The 25,324-nt window shown below is 54.5% G+C and overlaps 8 protein-coding genes across 8 annotated transcripts; 3 read left to right on the top strand and 5 right to left on the bottom strand.

Moving 5' to 3' along the window:
- Nucleotides 1-6,647: 6,647 nt before the first annotated feature.
- Nucleotides 6,648-7,272, top strand: GLRG_08684 (uncharacterized protein; the record flags this gene model as incomplete). The annotated part of the gene is made up of 2 exons (XM_008099234.1): nt 6,648-6,707; nt 6,781-7,272. 2 exons carry the CDS (start codon nt 6,648-6,650, stop codon nt 7,270-7,272), a joined length of 552 nt encoding a protein of 183 aa, XP_008097425.1.
- A 1,626-nt stretch (nt 7,273-8,898) lies between these two features.
- On the top strand, nt 8,899-9,875 carry GLRG_08683 (pirin; the record flags this gene model as incomplete). Its single annotated transcript, XM_008099233.1, has 2 exons — nt 8,899-9,025; nt 9,094-9,875. 2 exons carry the CDS (start codon nt 8,899-8,901, stop codon nt 9,873-9,875), a joined length of 909 nt encoding a protein of 302 aa, XP_008097424.1.
- A 600-nt stretch (nt 9,876-10,475) lies between these two features.
- GLRG_08682 (exocyst complex component Sec6) lies at nt 10,476-12,731 on the top strand (the record flags this gene model as incomplete). Its single annotated transcript, XM_008099232.1, has 1 exon — nt 10,476-12,731. One exon carries the CDS (start codon nt 10,476-10,478, stop codon nt 12,729-12,731), a length of 2,256 nt encoding a protein of 751 aa, XP_008097423.1.
- A 1,358-nt stretch (nt 12,732-14,089) lies between these two features.
- GLRG_08681 (uncharacterized protein) lies at nt 14,090-14,871 on the bottom strand (the record flags this gene model as incomplete). Its single annotated transcript, XM_008099231.1, has 2 exons — nt 14,090-14,556; nt 14,622-14,871. 2 exons carry the CDS (start codon nt 14,869-14,871, stop codon nt 14,090-14,092), a joined length of 717 nt encoding a protein of 238 aa, XP_008097422.1.
- A 36-nt stretch (nt 14,872-14,907) lies between these two features.
- GLRG_08680 (uncharacterized protein) lies at nt 14,908-16,491 on the bottom strand (the record flags this gene model as incomplete). Its single annotated transcript, XM_008099230.1, has 1 exon — nt 14,908-16,491. One exon carries the CDS (start codon nt 16,489-16,491, stop codon nt 14,908-14,910), a length of 1,584 nt encoding a protein of 527 aa, XP_008097421.1.
- A 298-nt stretch (nt 16,492-16,789) lies between these two features.
- Nucleotides 16,790-17,430, bottom strand: GLRG_08679 (uncharacterized protein; the record flags this gene model as incomplete). The annotated part of the gene is made up of 2 exons (XM_008099229.1): nt 16,790-16,833; nt 17,016-17,430. 2 exons carry the CDS (start codon nt 17,428-17,430, stop codon nt 16,790-16,792), a joined length of 459 nt encoding a protein of 152 aa, XP_008097420.1.
- Nucleotides 17,431-20,623: 3,193 nt separating this feature from the next.
- GLRG_08678 (CC1-like family splicing factor) lies at nt 20,624-22,485 on the bottom strand (the record flags this gene model as incomplete). Its single annotated transcript, XM_008099228.1, has 4 exons — nt 20,624-20,882; nt 20,939-21,403; nt 21,456-21,764; nt 21,821-22,485. 4 exons carry the CDS (start codon nt 22,483-22,485, stop codon nt 20,624-20,626), a joined length of 1,698 nt encoding a protein of 565 aa, XP_008097419.1.
- Nucleotides 22,486-23,533: 1,048 nt separating this feature from the next.
- Nucleotides 23,534-24,833, bottom strand: GLRG_08677 (cytochrome b5-like Heme/Steroid binding domain-containing protein; the record flags this gene model as incomplete). The annotated part of the gene is made up of 2 exons (XM_008099227.1): nt 23,534-23,924; nt 23,992-24,833. 2 exons carry the CDS (start codon nt 24,831-24,833, stop codon nt 23,534-23,536), a joined length of 1,233 nt encoding a protein of 410 aa, XP_008097418.1.
- Between the last annotated feature and the right edge of the window lie 491 nt (nt 24,834-25,324).

The raw sequence follows: 25,324 nt of genomic DNA, 5'->3' as shown, positions 1-25,324 counted from the left end.
GCAGCGACGCCGAGAAACTCATGTAATGTCTCCAGAGCCGGTCTCCCTCCCAGTCTCGCAACCATTCACTCCTCCTGATATGAGATAGACGGAATTTGATATCGCCCTTCGGCTCCGGTGCCACAACCCCCGTATCTACCGACGGCCCTCTGTCTGGTTTGAGCAATATATCCTACATAGTACCTATCGTGCTCGGAGGAATGCCAAATTGGTCGCGACTTACCTCGAGTGGACTCTTGCGTCGTCCACTTTCAGTGACAGGTCACCTGTAAGGGCCCCCAACTAGCGTTGCTACGTTGTAATCCCTGGCCCGCCTGCACTTGTCATCTGGTTGCTCGACCCGATGCGGAGCAGTGCCGTCCCCACTGCTCCGGTTCCCGAAATCGGCCCGGCGCTCCGTACGACACAACGGCCAAATGCGCCAAGCAATCACTGTTGATCGTACGCTCCGGGGGAGGGCTACGGGAACGCAGCAGCACCTGCTTCGTCACTACACGCCGACGACACTAGTGACTTCGGTGCTTCATTCAGTCACCTCCTCTCCACAATGCTTAACAACCGTCTTCTCACCCTCACCCTCACGCAGGTCGATCCCGGCGAGGCCGGCGAGGCCGGCGAACCGAGAAAGTCGTGAGGCACATCGGCCCCCCTTATCCAACGCACCGCTTTTCCCCCTTGACCAGCCGGCCGCACCGGTGGTGGCAGCGGCGGCGGTGGCGGTGGCGCCTTTTCCATATCCACGTGTTGAACCTGGAGAAGAAGGTCTAGTTTCGAGGGCTGAAACGACATATTCCGCGACGGCGTCTGCACCCCTCATCCGTCGCGGAAGAACGGCATCATCCCGCTCCTCACGTCCGGCCGTTCCGGTTCCGCTGCGTGGCGCCGCCGGCGGGCATCAGCGAAGGATCGATCCCATGGATTGGCCGTCGAAACAACCCGCCCGCCAGGACACGCGGCCCAAAAGGTCAATGTTTGTGTCCTTACGGGGCGTATCATATCATGACGTCTGGTAATCTTCTCAGTGAAAGCTGCTCTTCGTACAAACCGTAGGGCCTCTCCGAGTACGTGAACATCTCCCTCTTAGCCCCATCCCAAGTTTTTGGCTTGAGAGATCCACGGATGGGCAAGTGGGAGAGCAACAAGTCATTCTGGTCGCCTAACCAGCTTTCTTTGCTGTAGACCAGCTATACGAAAAGGCTAGCTAGCCGCCACGTAAACGACCGAATGGCAACAACCTCAACCCATCGGCACACGGTGCCGTTGTACTGGAGCTGATACGTCTCATACTGCTCGTCTCTAATGGGAGCCTTTTTTGTTTTGAAGGGTGCCTGTCATAACGCGCCAAAGGGTCATCTCGGATTTCCGACGGTATGCCCGACGTAGGCCATTCCACTGGCTTGGGCAGTATGTGGAGGTTCACAAAGTCGGGTGGGAATGTACCGCGTAGGTCACGGTGAGTAGAAGGACATTGGTAAATCGCGGGGGTTTCGAACAGCCTGAAGCGTCATCACGGGCTGGGAGTGTCTTGCCAGGCCGAAGATACCAGTACCCATAGCAGAGGTTCTGTCAGACCAGCGGGATGCTCAAAACTTCTTTGCAATGAATGGAGGCGGTTGTTCCAGACACCCCATACACGATCCAGTCCAGTCCATTCTTTGCTGAGGGAGGGAATCACAGCACGAACAACCCAACACAGTAGCATCTCTAGTTCGGGCGAGGTCTCGCCATCCTAATGCTGTTACAAAAATACCCGATAGCATGGTGGTGACTGCTATCTCGGCCCGTACTTCGATTGAGGCCGGCGACGGCATCATCCACAAGCTAGGCAACGATGGCCTCATCGGATGCCATCGAGAGGCCATCGATTGACGAGGTGACGGCGATGCAGTGACGATCGTTGCCAACGGGGCCCATACAGGCACGACGGAAGGCCACCGGCTTGGCCATATGAAAACGACGCGGTAGATTGAGTCCCAAGGTGAGCCCCGTGCAACGTCCCGAGAGGCCTAACAGAGACCTCTATCTAATGTCTCTGCAGCGGCTACCATGACCATGCAAAGAGTCGTCAAGCTCAAACTAGATGGTCCGGAGCCTTTCCACAGAAAGGTACCTTCCCCGTCCTTCATTCTCCGAAGCCCTCACGCAATTGTGCATCTTTCATTCGGGTTTGACTCACCCTTCCGGAGATGATTTCCGGTATATTCCGGGCCGGGGCGGAGAAAGAGTGGATACGGAGCACTGGATACCGACTCGGGGGGCCCAGGTACGGCCCCGCATATCCCGGGTCGCACGGCGCGAGGTCGGAACTACTCATTGTATCCGGCCGGATGCGTCACTGAACCCCCCAGCCGACGCTGTGACCAAGATCTAGGGCTGTTCGGCTATGACGAACCAATTGGGTCTAACCAGCGAAGCGTGGAAGCATGCCGTGTTCCCATCCGCCAACGGGTGAGGTAGCGGGTGTGTCTCGGGCTGCAGGATGACAAGGAGAAAGGAGATGGTCGCTTCCAATATTCCAGCCGGAACCCGCGAGATGGATGGCACACCTCATATTTTGCTGGATCCTCGCGCGCAAAGATGCAGGGGCACCCACACCCGCACGCTGCTGTTGACCGCGGGAGCGTGTCGTGCTTGGCCATTCGCCTGCAAAGGGATGTATGGCGGGGAGGCATTCCCGCCCATTTGATCCGTCTCACCAAAGTCACTAGCTCGTAGATATCATCACGCCTCATCATCGTCGTCGGTGAGAACCATGACGAAATCGGTTGCAGGCACGATGTCCAATGACGCAGCGCACCATACCGACGCCCGAGAACAGACAGTCAGGCAGCAGCAGAGGCTTGCGATGAAGACAATGCGCCAGATGAGGCGGAGAAGCATGCCTTCCCAATCTCTCGCGTGCCATTGATCTCATCAGCGCGTAGCTTGCAGAGAGAGAGAGGTGAGGGGGAGGAGGATGCGGAGTCTCAACGTTGAGGACTTCCTTGCAGGTATGGTGAGACATTGTCTGACATGTGAATGTGGGCGGGTATGTGTGGCTGGTGCAGTGGAGACCTCGGAGAAGCCAGAACGCAACCAGGGTAGGCACAGGAGAAGGCCGATACCACGTCAAATTGCCCGATGATTATCGTGGCCGGCGGGACCGGGACGGGCTAGAGCCACTCGATCGCCAGGTTGCAGGTTGGAAGAGACGAGGTCGCGGGTCGCCGCGTGGATGAGTGAGTGGCCAGGCAGGGCTAGGAGAGAGTGGCGAAGTGTTGTGGGTTTCCCCCCTCGCCAGGCCCTACCCGTTAGTTTGCTTGCCTGCTTGGTTCCCGGGGTGTCAACGATGATTCTCATCAGCCATTATACGAAGACAGGTATCGCGGTCCAGCGAGAGCCGCGGCAGCGGAGGGCAAGGGCCGAGAGCGCAAGCTCCTATTCCAACAATAAGAGGGTGGCCCAGATGAAGATGGGCCCCAGGGGTCAGGGGAAAGGAGCGCGATTGACATGAGCATCGTCAAAGGTGAGAGATCAAGTCCAACAGGCACACAGGCTGGCGCATTCGCAGGTCATATTATATCTGGCCGACGGCAAGGCCAATGGGCCAGCCCCGGTGACCGTCAGGCGGCAGCCCAGATCCAAGGGAGGTAATAGCATTGGCGTCGTGGCCCATCCGCAGCAAAGAATCCGAACCAGGGAGGAAACGCTGAGGCCGCCCCCCTCCTTTCCTCTGGATCAAACTGGGCTGAAGTTGTGAAGGCTGGATCCGTGTGGTATTGCATCGCATCGCGTCGCATCAAAGCGCTACGCTACCACAAGGCTCAGCCAAGGGGACAGAACCACCAAGGTTCAGGTGTAGGTGCAGGTACCTTGGCCCTGGCGATACAATGGGCTCGAGGCGGCTCACAGTCGCCTGGATTAGCGCCATACTTGGAGCTCTCGATGGCGCAAGCTCGCCCACCGGCATCACACTATTTGCTGCGCAGGATACCTAGGCAGTGGCAATCGTTGGCTTGGGATCTTCCCATGATAAGGTTTGAGGGATGATGCGTAGCGATAAGCTTGGGGGGCAGGGCATGGGGGCCAATTGGGTTATGGCAAGGTACTCCCTGGCGGTCCTTTCCTACCTAGTGTAATTATAGATGGTCTTTCTCTCATCTCCCCATCATAATTGCATGTCTACGGATACTTACCTAGTATTCTCCCCGAGGCAACAGACCGGGGTGTGGTTCGACAAGGTGGTCGTGTCCAAGGAGCCGGCGGGCTCTGAGCTTGCTTTCCATTCCACATGCGTCGTCCCCCCCCCCACCCCTATCGATCATCCGTCTAGGGCAGGATGCCGATGTACATGTCCTCTGGGACACGGATCAGCGGCGTACCTACCCAGCCAAACTGTCAGATAAGGCATGCATACGTGTTGAGCGGCGACTCGACCAGTCAGCAGAGCTCCCTTGTTGCTGTGTGTTGCTCGGTGCGTTTGCTCGCAAGTCATCACATTGGAACGTGCTTGTACCACCCACCCCTTCCAATGATGACATAATGACGGCCCGGCCAGCATGCAGCCGGGTTTCGGACGTGCTCCTGCGGCCCGGGAGGGGAAGGAGCAGTTGAGTGACAGTGACAGTGACAGTGACAGTGACAGTGACAGTGACAGTGGGGGCAGGGGCAGACAAAGGAGAGAGATAGTGAGAGAGAGGCAGGCTTCAATGATCCGATCTTTGGTAGCAACTGCCCGAGCAGACGAACACGGGGCAGGGAAGGGCCCGTCCCTCGTCTCGATTTCTTTCTTGCGCAGTCTCCCGATCCCGCGCTGACCACATGCCTCTCTACATGCCCCCTACGTACCTGTCGTAGAGGCAGGAGTTGGAGCAGCAGCACATCTTTCTTGCATTCCTCGCCTAGATTCAAAGCCAATGACCTCACAAGAAGGTCGAGCCGAAGACGGGAGATTGCATCTTCTCTTCTCTGGCATTGAGCATTGGGTATCAGACATTGGGTAATTATCGAACAACTGTCACGAGGAACAAGATCATTTGGGAAGCGTGCCCCGTTCGTCGTCACAGGGCGAGGGAGGGGTCCGTCTTTTTTTTTTTTTTTGCCTCGTTCTCTTTCCATCTTCCAGTCTCTTTCTCTCATTGCCTCGCTAATTCAAGCATGGAATTCCACCTCGACAGGTGCGGCGGGGCCATTGTGCCACTTTCACATGTCAACCGGCCAGGATGACGATAGGAACGCATGCAAGCCACGGCTGCTGCCACCTTTTCCACTTTTTTTTTCACTTTCCATCTCTTTTTTTTCCCCCAGGCCCCCAGTTGCTGCAAGCTATGAGCTGCTGATAGTACTGGAGCTGGATGAAGCACCTGCTTCTCGACCTTAGCATATCTACCTATGTAGTCACTCACCTGTCACGACTTGGCCCCTCCGAACGTGTCCCGGTTCGACCAATTGGCTGCCTACACGGTACCAATGCCCACACACGCTTTCTCTTCTCTGCTGACAATAATGGAGCGGCAGGACAGGGGTGGGCATGAGGGGAGGAGCTACCATCAGCTACAAACCAAGTAAGAGGAAAAAAAGGAAAAAAAACCGTCCCCGCATTACTTGTGGCGTGAGCCTCCCCCTTCCTCCTCACAACAACAGTGATGACGAGACAAGAGCTCAATTTGAGAAAGAAAGGTAGAGGAAGAACAGGGGAAGGGAGAGAATAACAAGCGAGGGGAAATTAGGAAGAAAAGAAAAAGACCAGAGGACTGTAAAGGGCAGCAGAAATTATCCATTCAGTGCAGAGGAAGGAAGCAACGAGAGCAGAGTAGCAAGCAGCAGCTCGAGCACAAGCACAAGCACAAACCACAGAACGACGTCCCCTCACCTCCATTGGCATGTGGCGCATGTACCTTGTTGGTAGGGGTACATGGGCCGGACCCGCAACCACGGCATTCCTGCGCGTCCCTGTCCGCGCGCTGCGACTTGCGAATGTCTGAAGCACATGCTAATCTGATCTGGCCTGGCTACTAACGTAGCTAGGCAGTCGAGTCTCGCGTCCTAAGGGGTTCAGGCAATCTGCCTCACTTAGCCCACCTCTCCTTCTTCTGGTAGATAAATACTTTCGTTTCAGTCCATGTCAGTCTGTGGCGTCAACCTCGTCACCATCGTCCGCATCCATTGCATAACAGCTATCCTCCGTGCCAGCCGCCTCTTTCCCTTTGGCCCTCCTTCAGTAAGTCTCCCTTTTAGCTTTGCCATACCTCGCCCTCCCTCCCGATACATCTCCTCCCCCTTCTCCCTCCCACTCACTTACTACCTGCCCGCCCCCTCCAGAAACTTTCTTCCCGTCCTTGCGTCTCTCCAAGCTTTCCGTCAGAAACACCTACCTCCTTTGCTTTCTCAAACCTCACCTCACCCTCCCACCACTCACTCACTCATATACCAACCAGACTTGCCTTGACATCGACCTTTCCTGACAAGATCCCAATCCTACAGTCCAGCTCAGCTCTACTGCTTGCTCTGCATCTCTCATAGCCCTTGCTCCCAAGCCTCCAACCGAAGCTCAAGCACCCACGAGCAGCACTTGCCAGTAAATCCCGTCCGACTTGACTTCGCCGGGCTTCGCGCTTCGACGAATCAACAGCCCCAAGCTTCTCAATCAAACCCTCACCTCTTTCTAAATGCCCAAAATGGCCCAAGTCAACGGCGACCTCCCGAGCGTGAACTCGGTTGCTATCCAGGTAAGCACTTGTGTCCACGGGCGCTTCTCCCCGTCTCCCCCTCACCCTTCACGCGGCTTACGTAGCATTGCAGCATCTCTTGGACTATCCGGCTGTGCATGATAGCGTCGTCACCTTCAGGAACAACCCTGTCGGCAAGAAGTCCCTGGCCTTCAGCGAATCTGCTTACAAGACCTTCGCCGAGCCCTTTCTGCCTCTCTTCGCTCGCCCCTGGAACTACCTCCGCCCGTATGCCGAGAAGGCAGACAACCTCGGCGACCAGGCCCTGTCAGCTGTTGACGAGCGCTTCCCTGTCGTCAAGAAGCCTACCGAGGAGCTCTATGCTGGCGCTAGGGGCATCATCGCCCTTCCCTTCCGCACGGGTTTCGAGGCCAAGGACCACGTCCTCAAGACATACAGCCAAGAGAAGAAGAAGACCGGCAACGACAATGTCGTCGCTCTCGGCAAGGCCGTCGTTAGCACCGTCCTCATCTCTACCAGCGAGCTCATCATGTGGGTTGGCGACGTTATCCACCACAAGAAGGAGGAGACCAAGGAGGTCGCCAACGAGAAGATCAACAACTAAATAGGCTCGCGGCCCCGTACGTGTACAATCAATCTTGGCTGATCTTCCTCTCTCCTGTCCTCCTCCCCCTCACCATATACCCTTCACCCTCTAGCAGCCACTCTTGAACTATCTTTTGGTTCTCGGGCCGCAGTCACGATGGCGGACGCTTCAACGACATACAGCAACGGAATGGACTTGATACCTTGGATAAAGGGTTTTTATGTACTGTTTTCGTGTTGTGTGTAATCTTCTTTGTTTATTCCTATTATCGGTGGTGTACGAGACAAAGTTATCTAGTGCGCCGCTCTAGCCCTCTCTTTCCGGGGCAAATCGAGTTGGGACTTTTGCTGTGGGCGAGACAGGACTCTGTCAAGCTGTTCGATGACGCCCCAAGGCCCACCACCACTTGTGCCGAAGAAGGGAAACATAAGCCCCGGGTCATCGGGCAAGTCCCGCTCCTTCCCAGAGGAACGTGTTTGGCATGGAGCTGGATTCTAGTATTGAACATCTGCGAGAGAGATCAAAATTTAATAGACACTCGTGTTTGATTGCGAAGCTCATCGTTACATGTGACGTAACCATCGTGTGAAACTGACCTATCAAAGGGTTCGGCGTGGGTGCATAGATCATATGGTGCGCTCTGCTTGGCCAGCTGGTACGAGTCACTCATATATCAGAGGAGCCTGGCCGAGGCAGTATCGTACACAGAACTTCCAGCTCGAGGAAGGAAGGACAGAGGCATCGTGGAGCTGGGGGACGGCTTCCTGCCCAGGTGTCCAAACTCAGTCCCTGCGTCTCCTCCCCGCCTTTTTCTTTTCTTCGCGAGGGTGGTTTGGCGCAACTCTATCAGTGTTGTAGATCGGACCAACTTAGCGGGATGAGGATGAGAACGATAAAGACTAAAAGGAAACAATAAACCCGGGGAAAGATCGCCAGTTTCTGATTGGTGACCCTCTGGCGTGCCACCGTTGGTGGTGCACTACGACTGTGTGGAACATCAACCCATTACCACTGGTTGTGTCAGCATGGAGACGCTACGAGAAGCCAGAGCGAGCTGTTTGCGGCCTTCATTTGGCGGGGAGCCTGTTGTTGATGCTGAGGTAATGGGTCCTCTGACCTTGAGTGGCTGTTGGGGGTGTGGCCCACGTCGGCAGTTCCTGCTTTGCGGATGCTGATGTAAAATTGACTAATGGAGCATTGCTGACCAGAAGCGCATGAGCAAGCAAGCGCTCACGACGATTCCATGTCCCACCAGATCGCCCCTTGAGTAGGATTTACAATGTGGGGGTGCGTAACAACGACAGTTGGATTTATAGGTAGTCCATTAGTCAATTGGAACCTCTCGGAGTCCTAGAAACCTCATTCTTCCCCATTCTCTCACTCACTCACTTCACTCGCTGCCGGGACGACTTTCGTACAAATAGTACCCCTGGTCGCCGCCCCTCATCAATGAGATCCCTCTCGCTGCTACTCTCCATCATCGTGGGAATCGCATCCATCGTCTTGTTCAGACAACAGATAGCAGAATTGGTAATCACGACCGCGTACAGCTTCTTCGACTCTGCTAGTGAGATTCAGAGCAACGCCGCTCTCGTAAACAAGCCGCAACAGAATCAAGCAGACAATCATCTGTACGCCACCGACATGTCTGTCCCCCGCGCAATCCGCAAGGTCTTCTTGGCCGTCGAACAGGCCGAGGGCGCTGGGGCTCGCGTCCGCCGCTCCATCGGAACCCCTCAGCTCAGAAACTTTTCGCCCTTTTTGATGCTTGGTGTGTTACCCCTTGGGCTCGTCAATGTCACCAAAGGCCCCCTAGGGATTGCTGACGCGCCCCCACAGACCACTTCCGAATCTCGCCCGGCGCGGGTTTCCCCGATCACCCGCACAGGGGCCAGGAGACCATCACTTACCTCCTGCACGGCGGCGTGGACCACGAGGACTTTGCTGGCAACAAGGGCACCATTGAAGCCGGTGACCTGCAGTTCATGACGGCGGGCCGCGGCATCATGCACGCCGAGATGCCCAAGCAGAACCCGGACGGCAGTGCCAACGTCGGCCTTCAGCTCTGGGTCGACCTGCCCAAGCACCTCAAGTCCTGCGAGCCGCGGTACCGTGACCTGCGTGCCAAGGAGATCCCATCGGTTGACGTCGACGGCGGCAAGGTTCACGTTAAAGTCATCTCAGGCCAGAGCCATGGCGTTGACTCGGTGCGCGATTTGGCATACACACCTGTCTGGATCCTGGACATCCAGATCAAGCCCGGCGGCAAGATCGCGCAGCCGTTGCCCAAGGGATGGAATACATTCGCATACACGCTCGAGGGCCAGGCCATCTTCGGCACGGGGGCGCAGCAGCGGGTTGTGGACGAGTTCCACAACGTTGTGTTTGAAGAAGATGGCGAGATTGTCAATATTGAGGTCGATGCTGGCGCGGAGAAGGACGCCCGTCTCGTGCTTATCGCCGGTACGCCGCTCGACCAAGAGATCGTGCAGTACGGCCCATTCGTCCTGAGCTCCAAAGCTGAGGTGTACCAGGCCCTGATGGACTACCAGACTCACTCGAACGGATTTGAGAGGGCTAAGGGCTGGGAGAGTGAGATTGGAAAGACCATGGTTGAGTGATGTAGCTTTGGTCGGGTTGATTCGGCCATACGCATTTTGTTTTGCACCATGTATTAATTGGCATCAAGCAGCGGATGAGCATTTTCTTTGAGTTAAGATGAGGGCATATAGACCATGTCAATGAGATACCATGAAATCTGCTCACTTGAACTCAAAAGCAATCTTTCAACGTGAAAATTACCATATTAGGACTAATGGAAAGGAAGTCAGTGGCCTTTGTTACCCGGCTGCAAGACCCTGTAGAACTTAGCAGGCGTGCACTGGCTTAACACCTCGCTCCCTGCACCCTCACTGGCCCAATCCAATCCATTCAAACCCCGCCCCAGCTCTCCCTTTCTCGCCCTGCACTTTTCCCATTAAGCATGCAAGCAAGGTACACGAAACCTATGTAGTCGCGGCACGCATTGCGATGACCTTCAAGCCCAACGTCCACTTACCCACGATATAATTGATGACACCGCCACCGCCGCAAAGACACTACACGCTCACTACCACACGTGCAACCGGTTCATTACCAACTGACAGACCGATCGTCCTTACGACTGACGACAACCCCGAATTGAATCTAACGACAGCTGGCCAGCCAGCGAGCCCGCCGCCATGGATGCGCCCGTGCCTAAGCTTACGGAGCTACTCCGCCATCCCGACGACCTCGACAAGATTGCCGGCCTGAAGCAGGAGTTTTCCCGCAAGAAGATGGCAGTCGACTCCCAGCTTCGCAGCGGCCTGCGTGAGCAGCTCGAGACGACCCAGTCGGGCATGACGGGACTGACGGACGGCCAGAAGACGGTCCAGCAGATCAAGGAGGAGATGATCAAGATCGACCGCCTATGCTCCGAGTCGCAGAACATGATCAAGGACTTCAACAGCATCAATATCGTCTCGCAGGCGCACCGCAATTTTGGGGCCGTCGAGGCCATGCGAAAGAACCTCGAGACCTTCAACGAGCGCCTGGCCATTGTCGAGCGGATGCTGGCCGAGGACGAGGAGGACAAGGAGAACATGCCCAACCTGCTGCCGATACACTACGAGTTGACGCAGCTGAGGAACATCCGGGACGACGCCATGGAGCAGATCCAGAGGGCTGAGGACCCCAGCCTCGAGTCGACACTCGAGGACTATTTCCAGAGACTGGACACCATGATCGACTGGTTCGACGAGCACATTGGCATCCTGGCGCTGAACCTGATCAACCTGGTGGTTAACGACAACAACGGCCTGGTGGTGCGCTTCGCCGTCGTCATCGAGGCCGAGGAGAAGAGCGACCAGAGGGTGCTGGCGCTACAGGAGGCACTCAAGGACCACAAGGAGATGGCGACGCGGTTTCAGAGCATCACGGACGGCGCGAAGAAGGTGCGAGGGTACAAGGATAAGTTCACCCAGGCCATCAAGATCAGCGTCGAGGGTCAGTTCGCCGAGGCCAGGGGGGAATTCCTCGACGACCCGTCGGCGTTGGACAAGATTCTGAAGTGGTATTTCAACGACTTGAACGCCGTCAAGATGGGCATGACCCCCCTGATGCCCAAGAAATGGAAGATTCTCAAGACGTACGGTGACATCTACCACCAGACGATGCATGACTTCCTCATCGGCATGATCGACGACCCCGACTCGGCCTCTGCCAACACGTTGGAGATCATTAACTGGCCGGAAAGGTATTACAAGAAGATGAAGAAGCTGGGCTTCAAGCAGGAGGACCTCACGCCTCACGTCATCGACTCGCGGGAGACGGAGCTGGTCCGCGACTTCCGGCAGCTCATCATTAAGTTCCTCGACGAATGGATCGAGCGTATTTTCAACGCCGAGCAAAAGGACTTTGCGGAGCGCAACGTCGAGGGCTCCAACCTGGATCAGGACGAGTACGGGTACTTCCGGTCCAGAAACCTCGTCGACATGTGGCGGATGATGCGCGAACAGATCGACGCCGCCGCCAACTCAAAGCGCATCGATGTGATTGAGGGCGTCATCGACGCCATGTTCCTGAGGTTGCGTGGCAGGCAACAGTCGTGGCAGAGGATGCTAGACGAGGAGGCCGCCAAGTTTGAGTCCGGCAAGGTCCCGGAGCTCGAGGGGTTCCAGCCGCTGCAGGATTGGCTCGTTGCCACGGCCAACGACCAAATCGCCTGCGTCGACGACAACGAGGACGAGAACAGATTCGGGTACCTGTCCAACTTCAAGCAAAAGTTCGAGCCGCTCGTCTCGCCAGCGTACATGGAGCGTGCCGAGGGCGAAGTGGAGCTGCTGCGCGACGCCTACATCGACTTCAGTACGTGGTGCATCACCAAGTTTGTGCAGCTCATCTTCTCGGTCGACTTCAAGGCAGTCATGCCCGAGTTCTTCACGCCCAAGTGGTACACGAGCACAGCCATGAAGCAGATGGTGGTGACGTTTGAGGAGTACGTCGGCGACTACCGCCAGGTCCTTCACCACTCACTCGTTGACATCTTCACTGAGATCTTCGCCGACGAGCTGCTCATCCGCTACCTCTCGTCTGTGCGCAACAAGGGCGCAAAGTTCCGCCGTGCCGATCCCATCCAGGACAAGCTCTTCAACGACATCTCAACGGCGTTCGAGTACTTTGGCGCCCTGCCGAACCCGGACGTTGGCAACGCGGTCAAGCAGACGTGGCGCGTCACCGAATACTTTTTGCAGCTGCTCACCGTCGACAAGGACGCCATCCCTGACACGTTCGAGGGCTTCAAGATGGCGTACTGGGACCTGCAGATCAGCTGGGTCGAGGCGGTGCTGCGGTCGCGCGACGACTTTGAGAGGAGTATGCTCAACGCCGTCAAGGCACGAGCCGCGTCACTCGACGTCGTCCGGGGACCCGAGACCATCATGGGCAAGGTCAAGTGATTGGGCTGAGGGCGCCAAGAGTCAAGCAAGGGAGTATTCTTTCACTTAGTCGCCAGCATTCATAGAGCTTGCGTCGGGGAAATATGAGCCGCCGAGCGTAAGATAAATAGAGGGGAGGAGAGAAAGGGGGGCTCTCCGCGCGTTGGATACCTGAAATGACCTCACGAGAGCAGGTATCAAGGTTTTCTTTTTAAAGGGGGTTGATGTATAGGCGTGGTCCAGATACCCAATTCACAAGAAGGGACCGCGGTGTCGAGACGTAGGGGAAAGGATGGGTAATCCCCCCTTCTGGATGCAAGAAGAGAGACTGAGCCGCGATGGTGCAGAGCTAGGAAGGGCAAGTGAACCGAAGATAGCGGCTGATCTAGGACACGCACACGCGCGCTCTACATGGGAGCAGCAATGAGGAAGATGAATTTTGTTGGGCTAGATAATACCTCGCCTCGTCTTAGAGTAGAGCTTTGGGGGGGGGGCATAGTAACGCACTCGGGAATCCAGACCCTCAGCATCAACAATCAAGATGGTCGACGTTACAAGCTCAGATGTCACAGTGGAAGTTGGGCGGCAGCCATCACAGATTTGCAATACTTTTTACTCGTTTTTTTTGTCTTTGCTTTTTTGACTGCCATTTTTATTCCGCCCTCTTGTTCGATCCGGTCCCTTGGCCGCCGCACCTATCTTCCCTTCCCCTCGTAAAAGGGGCGAAGACTCGGGTGACTGATCGGCCAGGGACGTTCCCCCGTCTATGAACAAAAATAGCACGCGAAAACCAGGTTTTACTTTGGCTGTAATTTCCTTTTGTCATTGCCATTCTCGAAAACCCAATCCGTTGCGTTTGCCCTTCCCATACCGTTCATTCACAGTCATCAACCCCCAAGGCCTTTTGATATGTCCGAGGGAGCGGTGTCGGAAAAGGGGTGGGGTTGACGGGTAACCAAATAGTCCAACATGCCGAGAGAGAAAACCCAAATGGTGGCGGTTTCCCAAGAAAGAGAGAAGCAAAAAGAAGAACAGAAGAAAAAGCCGTTACAGTCTCTTGCGTCCAGGTCTCGCTGACTAGGAAACTGGCTGGTAATGGCACTGCTCTCTGTCGATGGAGAGGACTTTGACTGTTGGTGGCGCTGATCTCGTGTTGCGAGAGAAATCATGCCGGTAAAAACAAACGGAAGCAAAAGCAGATTTCGCAAATTCGTTCGAACCCCATGCTATCGTGAATTGGTCATGATACATATCGTTAATGGGTTCCAGCCAGAGTGTCCGCTTCCTCGTTATACAAAGAGAGAAGTGGCGAAGTGGGCAAACCGAAGAATCAAAAAGCAAGATTACTGTTAAAAAACAGCTCGATGCCAACCCACAAATTACTTCATGCAGATGACGTGGGCGCTGGTGATGGAAGCCACCGAGATCGAAGAACCGGTATCGTTGCGGACGGTAATGACAGGGGTGACGACTAGCTGCACACGCCAGTGCTCGGCCTGCAGAAGGTGAGGGCCAATGTTGGGCGCGATGCCGACCATGGTCTGGGTATTGAAGCGTGCGCCGGTGTCCGGGAAACGGAATTCAAAGGTCCAGCGCGAGGTGAGCATCTTGGCCGAGATTGACCAGGCCTTCTCGCACATCCGGCGGAGGTCCTCGTCGGCCTTTTCCAGGTTGGGGCCGCCAGAGGACTCGAGGATGAGGAGAGGCGAGAGCAACTCGCGGAGCTCGGCCTGGAAGTATTCAATGCGGTGGTCGCGGTAGGCGTCGTAGCGCTCGTGGTTGATGCACGAGTTGACAATGGCGGCGACGCGGTCGATGCAGACTTGAAGCGCACCACCTTGGCCGGCTGCTCGAGTCAAGCGAGTTAGCGATGATTCTAGGAGATGAGGTAATATGTAGAGGCAAACTTACCGGGGAGATTGTTCATCTCGTGGCGAATCTCGCGGAGTTGGCGATCAGCATCAACCGAGAAGCCCTCCCAGGCCTCGAGAGCGAAGATGCGGTTGACCAACAGGTCGATTATGGCGCGGGAGATCAGACAGGCGCGGCTCATGGGGTCGTTCATGTGCTGGCGGATGTAAGACCAGGCCTGCTGCTCGCTGAAGGGGGCGTATAACTTCGTCATGTAGCGCAGAAGGGGAACCTCGTTGAGGCGCGACATGATGGAGAGGTCAACCTCCGAGGCGAACTGGAGCACCTAGCCCCGAGCAAGACCCCAGACTCCCTCAAAAGCCCGAGCATAGCGCTCATTTTCGCCACCCTCGTCTTCGTTGAAGCCATGATCGGGGGCGAAGGGGCTGGTGACAGCGCGACTGGGGCCGTTGCCGCCCTGGCCGAAACGACCGGGACTGAAGCCCCCCTGCTGAGGGTAGTTGGCCGTATGGTAGCTGTGGCCAGACGAGCTGGGAGCGCGAGTACGGTTGTTTTGCTGGGCCATGACGTATTCGTTCTTATTGTAGCCCATATGATTGGGGCCTGTATTGTAACGAGGGTCCTGGGGTGGTGGTATCATCATTTGAGGAGGGCCACGATAGCGGCTGCAGTAAGGACCATCAAAGTTACCGAATGTACTGCGGGTAGCAGAACGAGGAGTCGGACTGGTGTAAGGACCGCTGCCGCCGTTGAAGTCACGGCGAGAACCAGCGGTGGATCCAGTGCCGTAACCAAGGTTGTACGAGGAATCCACACTGTCGAAGCTATGATCCATGCCGCCATTCATGCCAGGATGAAACTCGGGAGCGTTGGGACGGAACGAGGTATGCTGGCTAGCGCCGCCGCGGTTGCCCATGGAAGTACCGGGGCGAGACGGGATCATGTCAAACCGGCTACCAAAACCGCCAGGTGCTTCAAAGCCATTGAACTGGTCGTATCCACCAGTGAAACCATTGCGAGTATCCCCGGATCGCGAGTAGGAACCCGGAGGGGGTATGTTGTGCTGAGTACGGGGACCGCTAGATGCGCGAGTCCAGCCAGCAGATGACATAGTGCGGTTGTCAGCAGGACGGCGAGCGTTGCCGAACATTCCCGGGTAGGAAGACGGCGGACCATTCTGAGCAGGCACATGAACCAGAGCGGAGTGCTTCTCCGCGTTCTGCTGGTAGTTGAATGGCTGCAAAGCGTTGTTCGCCAAGGGTATGACCTCGCGAGACTCAGACATCTGAGAAGCATGAGCATCGTGGGGTTGCTGGTGAGCCTGCCCCGGCTGAGTCTGCTTCTCAAGAGCAGCAATGCTGGCCGAGCTAAGGGCAGTGATGGCTTTGGATGAGTCGTCATTGCGCTCACCGTGCATCCAGCGGGAGCTGGGGCGGTTCATGAAGTCTTTCAGAATCTGCAACGTGATAGTCAGCGCAGCCCATTGTTCAAGAGGTCTACGAAAACCAACCTGGAGCAGCTCGGAAATGGTTTGGTTATGGGCCTCCTCATCGTTACCATTTCGAGGGTCGAGACGGGCCAGAAACTCGAGCACGGTGTTTTTGTGGTTCTCTTGCTCGACGTGGTAACGAGCAAGACGATCTTCCAGATCTTCATACTTGCGATGATACTCGGCGATATCTCGCTTAAGCTGCTCACGCTCCTCCGTGATAATGCTGGCCTCCAGCTTGCTGGAACAGAGTACCTTGTCGTTGTACTCGAGGTCGATTTTGATATCAGCGACCTCGTTTACCGCCTGACGAAGAACGTTGTTGACCTGCTGGGCGTATTTCTGGAGGCCTTCACAAAGATCGTTGGCGATCTTGCTGGGAATACCAGGAGTCCGACGGATCGCCTGTTGGGTAGTCATGATACCAGCCTGGACCTGGCGAGCAGGGACCCACGCAGGCTTCCATCCTGAAGTTAGTACATGGGTTGGATGGAAAGTGCATTAAAAATGAAAATGAAGAATAAAATAAAAAGGGGCTTGGTAAGCAGGTGAGGCTCAACAGCAGAGAAGAGAACCAAAAGGGAAAAAAGAAAAGAAAAAACATTTGATCATAAATCAAGGGTACAGGGAGCATGGTAGAGCGAAGTGAGTGTGACTTACGTGGTTTCGGGCAAGCTCAGAACGCCGGCTTTCTCGAAGAGGCCCAACCAAAGGACCGTCAATTTGGCAGTGGGTAGCCATCTCTGCGGTGATCTTCTTCGTCTGGCCACGCTCGGTTGTATGAGTGGCCTTGTTTTTTTCTTCCGAAATGGTAGCGAGACCTGAGCCAGACTGGTTGCGTCGAATGTTGTTGTTCAACGAGCCGGGAGTGTTTTGACCCGAAATCTTGCCGTCGGGGGTAATGGGTCCGAACTCGCGGTAGGGAGTTAGAGAAGAAAACGGACCAGATCGATAGCCAGAAGCAGTGGGCTCGATGACAGAACGGCCAACAGGAGTCGCAAAGACAGTTCCTTCAGAACGGACAGACGCCTTTCCAGCGGAGAAATTGCCGGGAGTCTGAACGTTCGAGACGTGCTTAGAACCTTCCCGACCGTCGTTGAAAGTGAACTTTGCCTGCTGGAACTTGGGAGGCTGAGGTAGCTGGTAGTCTCCGGGGTGAAGCTGCGACATCTGGTTAGAAAGATCGGCGGTGAAGACGTCAGACGACGACTTGGAGTCGCGGGCAGTGCCATCCGTTGAAGACGGTGTCGATTCGAACGACTGGCGAGTAGCAGGGAACAGGGGAGAATGCTCCGCGAGACAGACGCCTCCACGATGGCCTTCTCCAGAGCCGGAGCTCGCGTTGCCTGAGTGGGCCATTGTAGCCACTCGGGTCTTGTCAAATCTTGGGGTAAACGATGCTTGTAGGGGATGATGAGGTTTTGATACTTTCGATGGAAATAGAAATGTCGAGAAAACAATTCCGAGATGACAACGAGAATGAGAAGGGGAAGGGGGAAAGACTGGAATGTAGGCTCCTAGTGATGGCTGGTGTGAGAAGAAACTGGGAGGAGTGAAAGAGTTGTTGATAGTTAGGAGAAGGTAGATTGTTGTCTGCGCAGGAGGCAGGAGCAAACCGCGCTAACCTTTTAAGGAGAGGCACCCAGATGATTTTTGAGGATGAATACACAATATGATGGGGTGGTGGTGCAGGTAAGCTGTGCATTTCCTAAGCTCATCCAGGTGAGCCAAGGTGAGCCAAGGTGAGCCAAGGTGAGCCAAGGTGAGCCAAGGTGAGCCAAGGTGAGCCAAGGTGAACACCCAGGACCAATGAACCTCACAGCACCCTATCCTGTCACTCTGGTTACACCCTCAAATCAATTGCAAGCAGATATGTTGACAAGAATAAAGAAGACGAACAATGGAAACCATCATGTTTGATCAGTGTTGACCCATCCCCCAGACACTTGCTATGACATGAATACCAGTAGGAGGAGGGAGTGACCAGCATGTTTGTCATTGACATTGCCTAGTAGGAAATGTTGACGATTGCCAGGCATAGAATGAGAGACGGGAGGAGGAAAGCAGACGCGAGATATATGCAGAGAGTTGCCACATACCGACACCAATGACCAAAGCTACCAACGTAACTTGATAAATGGCCAGAGCAGGCGTTTGTTCTGCCCTGGAACGATGTAGTCCACTGTTTGAAGCAAATTGCTACGGCGGAAGCCAAGTACTCTGCCGATGGAGCCAACTGAACCCGGTGCTATCTGTTCCCTCGTCAACTGAAGTTCGATGGCGTTCAGCGCTTGATGTGACTTGCCTATCAAGGACTCGGCCGAGAACAAGAAGCTCCTCAATTCTTGATCAATGTTGCCAGACTCTCGTGTCAAGAGTAAATACCACCCCCCAAGCAAAAGCGCAAAAGTTCGACTAGCCGTTCTTCTTGTATATCGTCAAAAAGCACGCGATACCGTGTATGATCTATATTAGAGCACGAGAACGAGTGTCAGCGATTTCTTTTGAGACGGTGGAGAGCGAGCGAGGTGTTGGCAAGGTGGCGGAGTGGGGGAGAATGTGGGAGAAGAGAACGTGGTCTTACATTGATGTCGATCTACGGCTTTCTTTCGAAGCAATATGCAGCCGTAACCCTAAGAAACGGTTCCAAGTAGTAGACTGTGGGAGCTTGATGTGGAATTTCGAGAGGTTCTGAAGAACCGAGATCCAAATAGAGGACTAAAAGATGTTGGAAAGCCCAAGGATGGGGTTTTTGGAGTGGTTAGGAGGATGTAGGGTAAATGGCGAGACTGAGTGAGGAGAAGAGGTGGGAATGAAGCAGATGGGTATGGAGAGAGTTTGTGGTGAATAGAAAAAGGAGGAAGAACAATAAGATTGTGAAATGTGGAAAGAGAGGAGTTTTATCTTGTCTTCCACTTGAGAGGGTGGAACCTCGCGAGAGCCATGAAGAGTTTCTGTTCGTGAATAGTCTATCGACCCAAGGGGGCGAGAAAAGACAATGGTAGTTCTCGCCCAAACTGATCAAGGTAGGCCTTGGTGGCGTTGTAATCGTGATGCTGGCCAGGGCGCTCTTTACAATACTGTGGAGGACTGGTTATCGACTCGCATTTCCTCTTGGCTCAATATCAAGTCGGGAGCTCATGAACCAGGGCCTTTGAGTAATATGGAAAGAGCTCATAAGTAGGAAAAATACGATATATTGGGTCAATGGTGTGTATATCATATGCCCTGTGCCTAGAGGGAAACCAGGTTCTGACAGTAACCACAGTCACACATGATGGAAAAGAAATAACGGCTTACTACTAGGGCGAAAGGAGTGGTGAGGAGTTTAGGGAAGGAAAGTCTGAACAAAGAAAGGCAAGAAAGAAAGGGCAGCAGGAAAAGAATTCCTTATGGAGGGCATCACGAATCACTGAGAGCTGTTTGATCCCGATTTCGGAAGCAATAGACGTTGTGACCAAGACGCACACCAGGGCTTGCATGCCTCGGTCGAGACAACCAAAGCTGCTCTTGTGCTCCATCGCCATTAGGGTGAGACATGAATGAATTAAAGGGTTTCCAAACAATGGGCTGCGTTGAGGTAGCACTTAGGTAAGGGGAGCTGGCATGCCCAAGGTGCTTCTATAACTTCATGTTTGAATAGTAAGATGACCTTGGGGCTATTTTACACAAAGAGACTTGTCTCTAGCTAGGCAACTGAGCGCAGATAGCAGTAATTCGGATAAGAGAAGAACTCATGTGCGTTGTGGGTTTCAGACTAGAGGTGCTTGCTCCCTACAAGAATCCAAAAGGGCCCATATTCTAGACCATAGTGAAGAGGGAGGAGGTGATAGCAACTTTGAATCAACAGTTGGGATGGAGAGGTTAGACTTTCCAAGCCTGAGCATGGCAGCAGGAACACACTGGTGCCGGAAACCGAGACGGCCTTCATCTGGCCAACCAAGTCAGTACAAACGATGGCGCACTTATGGTTATGAGCCAAAATGTGCCAAGGGAGCAAAATGGATACATCATAGTGAGAGAAAATACAGCGAAACCAGGCAGGCCGGTAAGCATGTCAAGTCCAGCCGGGGTACAGCAATTATACTAAAAACAGATTTAGTACCTAAGTAGGCTTCGTAGCTATAGCTTCCTTGTTCCTTACCCAGACGCCGTTCTTGGCAACATGCCATACAGGCTCCGCATGTAAAAGGAGCGCATTTTTAACGAAACAACCTAAGGTACAAATATCAGCCAAAAAAAATGGTTGGCGATCGAAGGTGCAATCAAGTATGCTTTCTGCAGAGAATCAGTGCGGAGTCAATCTGCTCTCCAATGTTGCTGGGTTAAACCTTTTGTTCCGAGGCGACAAAGACTTGGCTGGACACAACTGACGACTAGAGAATAGGGGACAAAAAGTCGTTGTTCCGCGATCTCCGTTTTTTTTCTTCGGGTGAATGGATATGAAGGACATTGACTCGCTACTGATGTCAGAGAAGACGGTGTTTGATGGATAAGATTTAACCTACTATGTGGATCCTAGACGATGCTTTGCGAGGCCATATATTAGCTTTCAGATCGCTCTTGTGCGAGAGAACAAACTGCTGTAGACGGCATCTACAACAGGTGACGCGTCGATCATCCTGCCTCCGAAGTATCGGCCGTTAAGACCTCTGATAGCATTCTCGCCACCTTGGACCTTGTCGAACTTCAGGTAAATGTCACCCTTAGAGTTCGGGTCGACGGAGATGTGGACTACGCGGCCGTATTTGGTTTCTGCCTCCTGTCGGACGTCATCCTCCAACTCCTTGACCCAATCGTCGCCCTCTTCCCTATATTGAGATTAGTATGCGAAGGTGATGAATGTCTCAGTATATGATCGACTTACTCTTCGGGATCAAACATGTTGTGCAAGACGACGCATCGGCTGGCCATGTTGACGTTGACAGGCAGAGGCTTGGTCTCGGTCTTGGGCTTCAGCAACTGTCGCTCATCTACTCCGTTGGAAGCATCGTCAGTCCTGGCAAGCTTTCTCATCAGGGCATCACGGCTGTAGTTGTTAAAATTGACGCCGGCGACGTCAGTGTCGTCGAGGGCGCTAGCGCCGCCAGACTTCTCGCTGTCTCTGCCACCCGCACGATCGAACGCCGATGTCTGAGGGCCGCGACCGCCCGCGCCAGAGAATGCAGAGCCCTGATACTGCGGGTTTTGGCCAGGAAATCTCTGCAATATGTTGGCAGTGCTCTCAGGGGTAAACTTATCGTTTCCGAGGCCAACGCGAATCGGACGACCAGCAAGATCGAATCCGTTCATCTTCTCAAGGGCCTCTCTGGCTTGGCTGGCTTCGCGGTATCTGGGGCTGGTCAGCATGCCTGTCCAAAACCGGAGGTGGGAAGGAAACATACTGTACGAAGCCATAGCCTCGGCTGCGTCCGTTATCGTCCTTCTGGAGCTGAACGAACTCAAGCTCGCCGAAGGGTTCAAAGACGGCCTGTAAGTCCTGCTCGGTGACGTTGAAGTGAATGTTGCCCACATAAAGTCGGTGGAAGGGGATGGAGTTTGGGTGAGCGGCTGTGGTTTCGGTGGTGCGAACCTGACGGTTCTTCTCGGCCTCCGTCATCTGAACAATGATAGGGATACCTAGCAATTTCTGTCCAGTAAGTTGAAGAGCTTGGGTGACAGAGTCCTCGTTCTTAAATTCAACGTAACCGACTCTGTGGAGCATGGTTAGCACTATATCATATAACGGCCTGGATTCAAACACACATACCCCTTGGATCTCTGGCTGATACGGTCCTTGACAATCTGGGCCTCGGTGACAGGGCCGACCTTTTCAAAAAACGCCTTCAGGTCGCGTGTGCGAAGACGGGCGGCGAGCTGCTGGACAAAAACAGTGCGGCGATCCCGTTCATCTTCAGTAAGTTGTGGTGTAGCCTCACGCTTAGAAGAGGCCTCTGGACGATCATCATCCTTTGCCCGGCGATGGTCCCCAGAGTAGCGATCGGATCGTTCGCGGCGTTCGCGGTAATCATCGCGGGATGAGCGGTAAGAGCGGTGGGGCGAGCGAGAGCGGGAGCGGGCTCGTCCGCCTCTGTAGTAATCACCATCTCCTCTGTGACGACGTGAGTGACGGCGGTCATCATCGCGGCTTCTGCTTCTCCGCCTACTCTTGTGGCTGCCCGCGTCGCTTCGAGGGGTAGATGCCTTGATGTCGTCCGGAGTCCCGCGACGGCTTCGTGTCGTGCTCCGGTCGCGGCGGTCGCGGTCTCGGCGACGACGGTCATAGTCCCGATCGCGGCTTCCATCGCGGGCGCGATCGCGCTCCCTGCGCTCAGGACGGTCGCCGTTGGGACGTTCGTCAACATCGTGTGTCTTGTTCTCGGTTGAGCTTTTCGCGGTGGCGTCAAGCAACGCCTCTACGTCGAGGCCCGACATCTTATTCTTTGCGACAACTTGGTGAGCAGTAGCAAATTTGATTGGTGTTTCTGCGCTTTTGCGCACTGCTGTCTACCTGGGAAGCAGAATTTGCTGTGGCGTTGGTGGAGGGAAAGCGTGTGCGTGAGATGGGGAGAGGCTGGCGTGGTCTCAGAAATGACCAATGCAGCAGCAGACGGGCGATTTCTTGGCTGAGAGGCCCGCAAGTAGGGACCGTAGCCAAGCATGTTTGGAATGTGACCGCGGAAAGAGGGTGTCTTACCTAATACGAAACAAGGGGAGCTGACTCAGAAGGACAAGTTCTAGGCACGCCGCGGTTGCACTGCACTTTCCCACGTTTAAACCTCCGATGCCTACCTACTTGGCTGGAACTTACTCAACGTACCATTACCTAATGCGGACCCTACGGAGTAGAAGTTCAACATTAGAACATATATTCACGTGACCAAAGATTTACGATCCCAAGGGCAGGGGCGAAGGATGCAGCATTACAACATGCCAAAACTGACTTCCAACTGAAGGCCCGACCAGACCCCCTCTACGACTGCCCGTGAACAGCGCCTTCAGATGTGCCCATGGCGTTAACGAATATACTCTATTCGTTCCCTAGCGATCCGCAAGAGTTGAGGTCAAGCTATGATCCTCTCGCCCACACCAAACTCGTCACCTGCAACGGTCACGGGCAAGGGGAATGAACGTGCAGTCTATTTGCTTTATGGCATAATCTCGATGTGTGTGGTATCATTCAAAATACTCTGTACTAAAACAGCCTGCCATGAGACCATGGCGGCTCTTCCCAGCCGCATCGCAGTCGGCTGGGGCGCTGTAACGTAAAGCTCATCTTGAGCTATTTCCTAAGACCGCCCTTGAAACGAACACATTACAGCGTTAAAGTAATCCTAAAAACGTATATACAAGGGGGCAAAGTGATCATGAGGAGCAGATACTGCTCCGTCAGGCATTAGAAATAGGCCCCGAAATTCGTCGTCATGACAAGACGTATGTAATAGTAGCGTGGTGGTGGTAGAGTGGTTTTGGTAGGTTGGGGTTAGTTAGCCTTCACAATGGGAGGCAACTCCGTGCCAAAGACACTGTCCCAGAACCGGCTGGTGACGCCGAAACCGAGTTCGTAATCGAGAAAGTGGTGCTGAAGGTGGTACTTCTTGAGCTCCTTGTACCAAAGAGGTAGGTTCTGGTGGTGGAGGAAGTAATGGGTCAGGTCGTAGCATACGTAACCGAAGATGCCTCCACAAAAGACAGCCGTGGCGACGTGCCAGCTGTACGAGAACACACAGTGTGCAAGCTTGTAGAATGGCGTAGCAAGGACAACGAACAGCGTCGGGGGCATGACCAGGCGATACTTGTCCATGGGTAGGTAGTGGTGAATACCGTGGAGGAGGAAGTGGGCGGTGATGCCGACTCGGTTGTCCGGAAGCCACCTAAAGGTATTGTTAGCATTGCAACTCTTCTTCCAACCGACCACAGAAAGCGCCGAGAATGACTTACTGGTCAAGATGGAACAGGAAGCGGTGCAAGATGTACTCGATCAGAGTCCAAAGGAAAAGTCCGAGGCCAAAGTAAAGCGATTCTTCCATGGTGCTTTTCATGCCTTCCCTAGCAAGGTAAAGACTGTATGCCACGGGAGGAAGCCACGCCAGTGGAACAACCCACCAGGGCGTCTTGGACAGAGGCTCCAGGAAATTGCCAAACAAGGGCGCAGACTCGCCACCCTTGTAGTGCCTGGGTCGGTGAACTTGATCGAGATAGAACTCCTTGCTGAAGCCGCCGTACCAGATCTGGGGGAAGAGAGGGCGACTCAAGTCGAGGAACTTGTGCTTCTTGTAGTCGTTGGTGTAATCCGTCTCCTTACTCAGGTCCTCTTCGCTGGCCATGCCGGTTCGGGGGTGAACCCACCGCTCGCCGTCCCAGAGCTCGCCGCGTTCGTTCATTTTAACTCCCTCGTTTTCGGATTTGGTCACGCCGTTGTCGGTGTCGTTGTCGTTGCCGTTGCCGTTGCCGTTGGCATGCCCGTTCACTTTACCGTTCACTGTTCCGTTGGTCTTGCTCACTGATCCATTGACCGTCTTCTGGTTGATCACGAATCCGACCAACGAGTCGTCGAGAACTTCGTAAGCTGCCTCGGAGTGGGGATGAGAGGTGGGATCGCGCAGGATCGCCTCGACGTCCTTGCCGGCATATTCAAAGACCAAGTCGGCGCCGCCAGGGTGATCATGGGCGAAATCAGTCACATCGTAGACGTTTGCGCCAATGGTGACATAGCAAGACTTCTTGTTGTTATGGGCCTCGACCTCGGCACGAGTGAAGGTGGGCAGAGTTCGCGACGGCATGGTGCCAAGTATTCGGCGAGTTCTCCGCTGATAGAGATGGTCGAAAGGGGAAACGAGTAGGACAGGCCGTATCGATGCGTAGTCGCTTTGAGTGTTTGGTGATCAAGTCCCAAGTGGGCAAGATGCGAAGGTTGAATAGCAAACAACAAAGGGAGTGGACGGGTAGTGTCGCAGCAGAAATCGCAGTGGCAGTTGCAGTTGCAGGCTCTATCGATAGAAACAGAGACAGCGGTCGATACGCGGAGGGGCACGGAGAAAGAAGTATTAAGATATGGTAAAGAAGGCAAAAGCAGGCGATCTACCCATGAGAGAGGGAAAAGGAGCCAAGAGCCGGGAGGGCCGGAAGAGAAAATGAGAAGAGGCCGGGGCGATGTGACTGAGGCTCAGTGGGACGGTGAAGGGTGGTGAGAGAATCGAGGAATTAATGGGGGGGGGGGGCTTGATTTGGGGATGGGGCTGGAGGATATCGGTAGGAGGCCAAGGGGGAAGCT

Source organism: Colletotrichum graminicola (assembly GCF_000149035.1).
Source record: "Colletotrichum graminicola M1.001 genomic scaffold supercont1.40, whole genome shotgun sequence".
NCBI classification, from domain to species: domain Eukaryota; kingdom Fungi; phylum Ascomycota; class Sordariomycetes; order Glomerellales; family Glomerellaceae; genus Colletotrichum; species Colletotrichum graminicola.
The sequence above is the reverse complement of the archived record's forward strand: the minus strand, read 5'-3'. Positions and strand labels throughout refer to the sequence as shown.